The 8602-nt window shown below is 39.2% G+C and overlaps 1 protein-coding gene across 1 annotated transcript; it reads right to left on the bottom strand.

The window, feature by feature from the left end:
• Window positions 1–3537: 3537 nt before the first annotated feature.
• rpl14 (ribosomal protein L14) lies at window positions 3538–7398 on the bottom strand. Its single transcript, XM_079258964.1, has 6 exons — window positions 7362–7398; window positions 6581–6682; window positions 6403–6497; window positions 5167–5266; window positions 3875–3928; window positions 3538–3631 (listed from the first exon to the last, which is right to left on the bottom strand). The coding sequence occupies exons 1-6, from the start codon at window positions 7362–7364 to the stop codon at window positions 3572–3574; spliced, it is 414 nt and encodes a 137-aa protein (XP_079115090.1). The 5' UTR covers window positions 7365–7398; the 3' UTR covers window positions 3538–3571.
• Window positions 7399–8602: the final 1204 nt, after the last annotated feature.

The following is an 8602-nucleotide window of genomic DNA, read 5'->3' on the forward strand; positions in this document are numbered from 1 at the left end:
ACTATAAAAGCCTGGAAAAGCTTTTTGTGGGATCCAAAGTTAGAGAACTGTATTTGTAAGAAAAAAAATTATATTTCCTATTATCTGAGGCTGATATGCACCTCTTTCTCCTCACAGTCAAGCACAGATTCACAAAGATGCAAAAGTAATATAAACCCTGCCGAACCCTGTGCCTCTTCTGACAGTGACAACATGTAGGTGTTGATGTTTCCAGAAATTGAGGCGATGAAAGGACACATGCGCCCGCACACAGCTCTGATGACAGGGCAGGCCATGTGAGATCAGAGCTTGTTGCTGGTGTGTCTTTGAGCTGCTGACTTGGCCTCAGCTAAACCTGGTAATCATCTACGACTGGCTGATCTGCTCATCTAAATCTAGACCTGTTCTTTACCTCGAGCGGGTGCGTCTAATCGCTTGATCAGTTTAAAGCAGGCGACGGGTAAAATTACAAGCTGAGAAGAAAGTTGGCTGGCTTGATTGCAAAGCCAGACCTCTCCCCAGTTTTTGGTGGACACTCAACATTATGGAGCATTTGTGTACCAGTCATGCATGCACTGATGCTGCTTACATAACTGTTCAAGATAGCTGGTTATGTATTGATTTATAAGATAGTTCTGTGTGTGTATGTGTGTGTGCAGAGGCAGATGCACACACACGAGGTCAAGGACCTGTTTTAATAGCTGCTCTGCTCACATAGCTTGTGAGAGGTTCAAGATAAGAACTAGTTAATGGTCAAATAGGTTTCTTGGTATAATTGATTGTAATATCATTGTTCACAGGCACTGAGACACAAACTTTTCAGCCAATAAACCATCTTTCCCATATCTTATAGATTTATAACCCATGAAAAATTACTTTCAAATACTGTGTTTTAAAAATATACATTTAATTGCATTTACCTATTTCACTGAATGATAAACAGTGACGCAGTAACATCACATTTTATCTTTTTATGCCTACCTGCGGTATTAAAATGAAGTTCCATCGTGCAGTTTAACTTACAGTCATAAACACATTTTATGCCACCAGATGGATGCCAAACGGCGCCATCAGTATCATGAATGTATCGTTAAAAAGCAGGAATGTGAAGAAACCTCTGTGCTCAAGCTGTTAAAGGGCCATCCTTTAATGTATCAGTTGTTATTTCACAGCATCATGCAACTGTCCATATGCCCCCCCACAACCTCCCTCTGCTGTCAACATGCCTGCTGGCTGCATCCGCGATAACAAGACGGCGCAGAGAGGAGCAGGCTGCGCAAACAGCACACCGGCAGAAACCATGGCGTGGTGCATTTAAGGCATATTACCAAAATAAAATACATCCATGCCGTTTTCCCTCAATTACACAGAGGCCGACACCACATCCCTGCAAGCATGCATGCTCTCCACGAGTCCGACTTACCACTGAGGAGTCGAGAGTAGCGCGAGGCGATCTATCTGCTCCATTTCAAGCTGCGGGAGCGTGCTGGGAGGCTTGTGCTGGTTTAACTGGGCCAAAAAAGCATCCGTCGTTTAGATCAACGCGCCAAACGCTGACAGCAAACCGGCAGCAGATTATTCCGAGTTCCCATGTAAATCTGTCACAGTGTCAACTCAAGCCCTGTCTTTTCCTCTCGCACTGGCGCTATCAGCTGCGCCAAGTAAACACGGCTCACCGGAAAAGGGTCGATGGACTTTCAAAATAAAAGCGTTGATTAGTTTAAACAGTTCGAAGAAACGGTGATCATTTGTGATTATTTCCTTTTTGGTTTAGTAAATTATCTTGAATAAATGTCGGTATTCTTATTTTAGTAGGTATGGTTGTTATCCTCAAGTAGCTAGATTTAGCATGTTTCAAACTGACCGTCTTTTATCAAAAACAAAATAGCATCCATGGAAAGTTGTAAATTGTGGTTTCTCTATCTCTGTAGGCATGTAACAGTTCCAGGATTTTATATCAAATGTCACTCTGCTATCAAAACAAGTCAGAAACATATTCTAAGGTTAGAAAGCCAAATAGTATTGCTTTAAAAACAAACTAGTGAAGAGATGTGTGGAGCTTGTCTCCTTTTCAGGAGACGCACACAGTGTGGAAAGTGTTTTTCTTATGTATTTACCATTTCTATACATACCACTACATGCTAATTAAGATGATCAATTAATATATTCCTATTATTGTCCATATGTACGATGTGCTTGTATTGTGAATGGAAATTGTTTAGATTTTCCGGTTTGGTGTCTGTGAATGACGCTCCATGATCACTGCGCATCTCTGACGTCAGAGTTACGCTCAGAGAACGGCGTGTTTTCAGGTTCATGATAATAACACAGATTTGTTTATTTATTTATTTTTTATCAACTGAGGTGTGTTTGTATATGAAAATCCAACTACAAATGTATTTTAGACGCGCGAGAGTAAAAATAAATCGGCTAACGAAGAACAATGGGTGATTGGGAGTCTTTGTTCTTCTCTATGAAGGAAAAATAGTTTGTTTTCTCAACACCCCCTCCTTCTCAGCCACATTTCTCAGGCTGTTGGTTGTTGTAGAAACAGAGGGCGTGTGTGTGTGTGTGTGTGTGTGTGTGTGTGTTGGCATTGCTCTGTGTCCCTGTTCTGTGCTAAACCACCTGGCTGATGTTCAAGTGTGCTGTTATGTAATATTTACCAGCTCTGCTCTGAGATATGAAGAGGAACCTGTTTGGCTGGTAACATTTTCTATCAAGATGGCTTATTTCAATCAAATCAAACTGAAGCCTCTCAATTTTCTTTTTTTTTTTTACATCCATAAGATGGGTATTACTCATGTCTGTTTTGCCGCAGTCATGATTGAACAACATTCATATTCTTCACTGCCAGGATGATGGCTTTGCAATGACCTGTCATTTTGATTCCACGACTCTTTTCCCCCCCACAATTAAATAACGCTGCTTTATTTGCTAAGGCTGCCATCTAGTGGTTAATATGTTAAAATGGGCAGACCAGTTAATGGTTAAACCATATGCAACATTTCAAGAAGTTCCATCGTATTTTTCACCATTTTAGTTTTCAGATCAGACTGAAATAATCAACAAAAAACTGTTCTGTTAAGAAACTCAAAAACAAGTAGACAACAGTGGTACAATGCTATTTGCACATTTAAAATAGTCATTTAAAACTTAAACATCTTTGGCCTGCTGATCCTTTGATCAGAAATGTTTTCAGAATCCCATAAAAGCAGCTCAGTCATTTCATTTAAAGATTAAAATAACTATATTCAACATTTTCAGTCATTTCTGTCAATACCATTTTTGAAAGAGGAACAAATGCAGAGTGGCAGCAGCAAAGATTATGAAAGTGTTACCATGGTAACATTAAAACACACAATACCATTTTACTCAGGAAAAATGGATTAATAAACCATGTGAATGTTTTGCAGTAGCACTGATCTGTGTGTTCATTTTCAATGAAATGCATAACTTGTTTCAGAGTTTTGCAAAGTTCAATAACAAAATACTCAAGTGGGAAAATCTCCAAATAAGCAACAAGTTATGTCAACAGAGACACAGAACACAAAAGACTGATTGAAGATGAAATTTATTTTGTGAAAACTGTTCATTTCTTAGCAGCTTCCTTCTGGAGCTTCTTCACCTCATGCTTGATGATCTTGTTTCTCTGAAAATTAAAGAAAAAAAATAGCATTAATTACTAATGTCACAATAAAATTTCACCCATCAAGTCATCTGACGTCAAACCTTCCATATAAACAATGGATTTTTACCAAACATGTCCACATTTCTACAGAAGTCTGTTTGAAACAACCGATGTTGAGCTAAACATACGTTGCTCAGTCATTCTTTCATCTTGCATGAATAAATCCTCTCTGAATGAAAAGATTGGCGTTTCCTTTGCACTTACCATCCTCTTGGCCTTCATCACCTTGTAGCGGTCAAAGTCAGACATCTTGGCCCTCTATAAAGAAAAACAAAACAACAACCTTAAAAATTACTGTTTTGTTTAACTGATGCCAGGAGTGGACACTGTCATAAAATAATGCATAACTTTTAAACTAACCATCTAAATGTGCAGGTAGTAACAATTCTGTGGAGGAAATGATTCCTCAGTAATCATTTCCTCAGTTGATTACTGAGGAAAATGTTGTGCATATAAAGGCTCTTTGCAATTGTGAGGACATTTTAATCAAATTTCTGCCATGTACTCTGTGTAGTCTGTGTATAGTTGTAAATAACATTTTAATGGTGTATTTGCAGGTGATCTTTTAAAGAAGAACTTCTGTTTAAAACCCTGTAAAAAAAAAAAAAAAAAAAAAAAGGCTACTCCTCTAGAAACTACACCAGGCAAATTGTAGTTCATTAAAACAAAACAGGACAAACGACCAACAAAACTGAACAGAATAATTATGAATGATAAAATTTAACACCACGTCCCCCAATCAGTGCAAAGCACAAGGAATATACAGACAGACAGTGACGGATGTAAGGAGGAGTGGACAACCTAAAACATCAGGGGAAAACAGATGGAGGGGTATAAACTGGAACAAAAAAAGGAGAGACTTAAATCTAATATTGGCTCCCTTTTTGTATTAAATATCTATAAATTTCATTTCTTGTTAAACCGTAAAGAGACTTTTTGAAAATCCATATCTACACACATTAATCCTATATATATTAATTCTGTCCAGTTATCAATAAGCACCACTTATTTATATATTTTTTTAAAAAAAAACCCTCCAATAAATATTACTTGGTAGTTTTAAGTTGTTGGGAACACAAATTGCAGTGAATTGTTAATCCATGAACCATCATTTCTTTATACATTTACACAGGCACCAAATTATGTGTGTGCGTGTGTGTGTTTGACATGGAAAGTAAACACAATCTCTGAACACAGGCTTTGAAACTCCACATTATTGTTCCATAAAACTACAGCAGTAGTTCAGTTCATGTCAATCACTTTAGCTTGATCAAGAATAAAACACACCTTTAGTACAGATAAATCTTAAGTCAATGTTACAAACAACTCCCATCATGTAATGACTAGTTTACAAAAACTAAACTATTTACAGAAGAACTGTGTTTAACATAGAAGTTTCATTTAAGGAACTTTAACATTAAGTGTGTTGTGGAAGAAGTCTGGCATGAAAAAACATATCATTTGTTGATGACCAGAATCTGTAATGGAGCCTTTACCTTCTGTCTTGCCTCAATCTTCTTGGCCCAGCTGCTCTGCGACCACTTCTCGTTGATTTGGGCCTTCTCCCAGGCTTTCCTCACAAACTTCTGGCGAGCACTGTCAATCATCACACACAGAAAGTGCTGAGGATTAGCACGGTACAGCATTAAATATGAAGTTTAAGAATCACTGGCAACATGTGGAAACAAAAGGTTGTGAAGCCAAACTGAACCAGCTAATAAAAGATCCCCAAACTCCTATCAGTTCATCTATAGTTAGATTTTTTCACCATTTTTATACAATATAATCCTATAACTCTCTTCAGACAACAAGTAGAAGATTTACATGGCTTACATGACATTTTACATGAAATATGTAAATCATGAGTTTTATGCCAAACAACCGCTGTCAGGCTACAGCACGTTTCTTTCATTTACCTGTTAAAAGACAGCTGATTTAAACCAGCTGATTACCGCCTTGCTATGGAAACGCCCTGTAACGGAGGGATATTACAGTGTTTAACTCGCCGAACGCGTTTATACGAAAATAATGGAGCCAGTTCTCACTGACAACGGTATAAACTATGTTGTAGTGAACTTCCATAAGCTACTGCAGTTATTCTACATTGACCTGCAGCCGGATCCGACTGAGACTGGCCGCCTGGGAGTGCTTTAGGACTGGAGAAGCTCCCGCTGCTCGTTCCTTACAGTAACCACAGAACGATATGCACCTTCAAGTCAAGTGCAAAAACATAAGAAAATTCTGTTATAACTCCAGTAAAAGTTGCTAGATTTGTCGCTAGTCGCTTTTAACAAAAAATTCACCAGATTTAATGAGAAACTCGCCAAGTTGGCAACAATGTCTGAAACCAAACCACTTGTGGGAGGAGTTTACAGCACAGCGCTGCAATGCCGGTTTCGCTTGATTAGCAGCTGAAGACAGCAGGAGAGGAAACTGTCGAGAAAAATAACCACACCCTTTTATTTGAATGATCGTTGAAAACCCAGATTGTAATTGAGATTAAAATCTGATTAATCATCCAGTCCTAGATACTAGTCACCGAAACATTTGTTCCTGTTTGCAAATGACACCTGAACATCTTAAATACATATAATGTTGGAGCATTGTGTCATTAAACGTTCTTATAAATCCGCTAGGTGCAAAGACATTCAATTAAAATGAAAAGAAGGTGGACTTTTACAAGTTTTATAACATGAAAGTATCCTGTTCAGATTAGACATTTCAAGACTGACCTGTGGGGTACTTTGATGACATAGTCTGTGAGCTGCATGCACTTGAAGGGCATGGATTGCCTCCTCACTCCTGTGCAGGGTCCATCAACAAGAGCCTGGAAAGACACAGAATTCACATCATTGTCATTTAGGAACAGAGATCACCACTGATCAAACAACATAATTCAAGCCCACTCACCCTGTTTTGGTCAATAACATCAACAATGGCCACCAGCTTGCCAGCGTAGGGTCCGAAAGAGATGTAGGCGACACGGCCGATCTCAACGAAACGTGTGAACACCTGGGACAGAGCAGGTAAGTGCATTTACAAAGAGACTGATCTTGTTGCCCTGCTAATGATAAAATATTGATTTTAAAATTAAAAAAATTCATTGCGAAACTATATCACACCCTCTGTGTTCCAGTTTGAAAAGGTTTTATACAGTAAATGCCACTAAGACAGTGTTTTTCAACCTTGTTTGAGCCAAGGGATACTTTTTTTCCACCGAAAAATCACAAGGCACACCACAAACCAAAAATTTTTTTCTTTTTTTTTTTAGTCCATATTAATATACAGTCCATCAAATCAAAGCCTCTTAAATTGAAATCAGAAACAGAAGGAATTTTATTATCTTTCACAGGGACCCGTTTGGGTGAACACAGAGCGGCTTTTTAGAGCAATTAGGTGAAATCGGGTCATTTCTCAGGGCACACCTGATAATCTCTCACGGCACACTAGTGGTTGAAAAACACTGATCTAAGATCCAGAAGTCGCGCAGAATTTCGGCCCACGCCGCCACGTTGCGGCTGGTGGATCAACTCGTTAATAAACCCAATTATACACGTACGTAACTTCATAAAAACACCGATTATGTACTTATAGAAATATGTTAGCGGCAGACGAGATCTTATTTATTTTGTAGTCAGGTAAATAACTATTAAATCGACTTAAAAATCCACAGCTCTCATGGCGAACTCACCATGATGGCAGTCCGGGAGCAGAAAGGACGGTAGAGCTTCCCCTCAGCGCAGACGTCACTTCCGCTATCACAGTGCACATGCGCAATCATAGACATATATATGTAGACGCCTCGTTGTGCGCGCGAGAGAGTGAACCAGCGTCGCCGCCATATTGGATGGGGTCACCGCTTTCGAGTCTTGCTCATATACAGTCTATGGTCTTGCTGCAGAATCATCGTAGTTCCTCCACATAATTGTTTTCTGTGGAACCAAGCGGCAACCTCCGGCGGTTAAACGTGAAGCCTATGCGGAAGTGCAAAAAACTGCAGTTCCCCCTTCATCCGCTAGGGGCTGCAAAACAGAGCAAATCCCCATAGAATACCATGTTAAAAAGGCCAACTTCACAGCAGAAATAGACATGTTTACAGCCTGGTTCAAAAATCCATTTTAGGTTTAATAGGTCAGGTTTACCTTCATGACAACTGTGGGGGGAGTGAATTTTTTTTCTAACCCGCGTGTTTAAAAGTAATTTAATCTCGAAGTTCGGCATATTTAGGGGCATGTCCTATTGATTGACAGGTACCCGAACTCCCACTTCAAGAAGAACGTAGAACAACCTCGGTTTTTAGCTGGTTAACAACGTGACTTAGCTTTAGCCCGCTTACCTCCGTTAGCTGGTTTTCTCCTGTTATATCCAGGTTAGCTCATTAGCTCTTAGCTACAGAAAGCTCAGAATTCGCTCGATTTCAATCATCCACCATGACACTCACAGCCCCCCTCTCAGCTCCACCTCTTTGCCCATTTCTGTATTTTCCGGGTGAGACGACGCACATGCCTCTGCTAAGATGGCGATGGTAGGAACCGCCCACCGAGCTTCAATTCAGCTCTTCAGAAACCTATGGGTGACGTCACGGAGGCTCCGTCCATCTCTATGTACAGTCTATAGGAACAACGCATTTAATACACACAAACAAAACTTCTTTATACATAATTGATTGATAAATAATGTTAACACAGTGACGTGACGTCACGGAGGCTCCGTCCATCTCTATATACAGTCTATAGGAACAACGCATTTAATACACACAAACAAAACTTCTTTATACATAATTGATTGATAAATAATGTTAACACAGTGAATAATCTACTAAATGCAAATGATAAATGTTACCTCAATGAGCTGTTCATAGAAAAATATGAGGAGAGTTTTACATGGTAGCATTATTACCTCTGCCAAGGAGGTTAGGTTTTTACCGGCTTT

This window comes from Telmatherina bonti (genome assembly GCF_933228915.1).
Source record: "Telmatherina bonti genome assembly, chromosome: 19".
In the NCBI taxonomy this organism is placed as follows: domain Eukaryota; kingdom Metazoa; phylum Chordata; class Actinopteri; order Atheriniformes; family Telmatherinidae; genus Telmatherina; species Telmatherina bonti.

Excerpts from the sequence above, each read along its gene's own strand:
- rpl14 (XM_079258964.1), bottom strand. Across the intron at positions 3,929-5,166 it reads AGATTGAGGCAAGACAGAAG|AGGGCCAAGATGTCTGACTT; the intron begins GTAAAGGCTCCA and ends TTTTCTTTATAG. Across the intron at positions 3,632-3,874 it reads TGATGAAGGCCAAGAGGATG|AGAAACAAGATCATCAAGCA; the intron begins GTAAGTGCAAAG and ends TTTAATTTTCAG.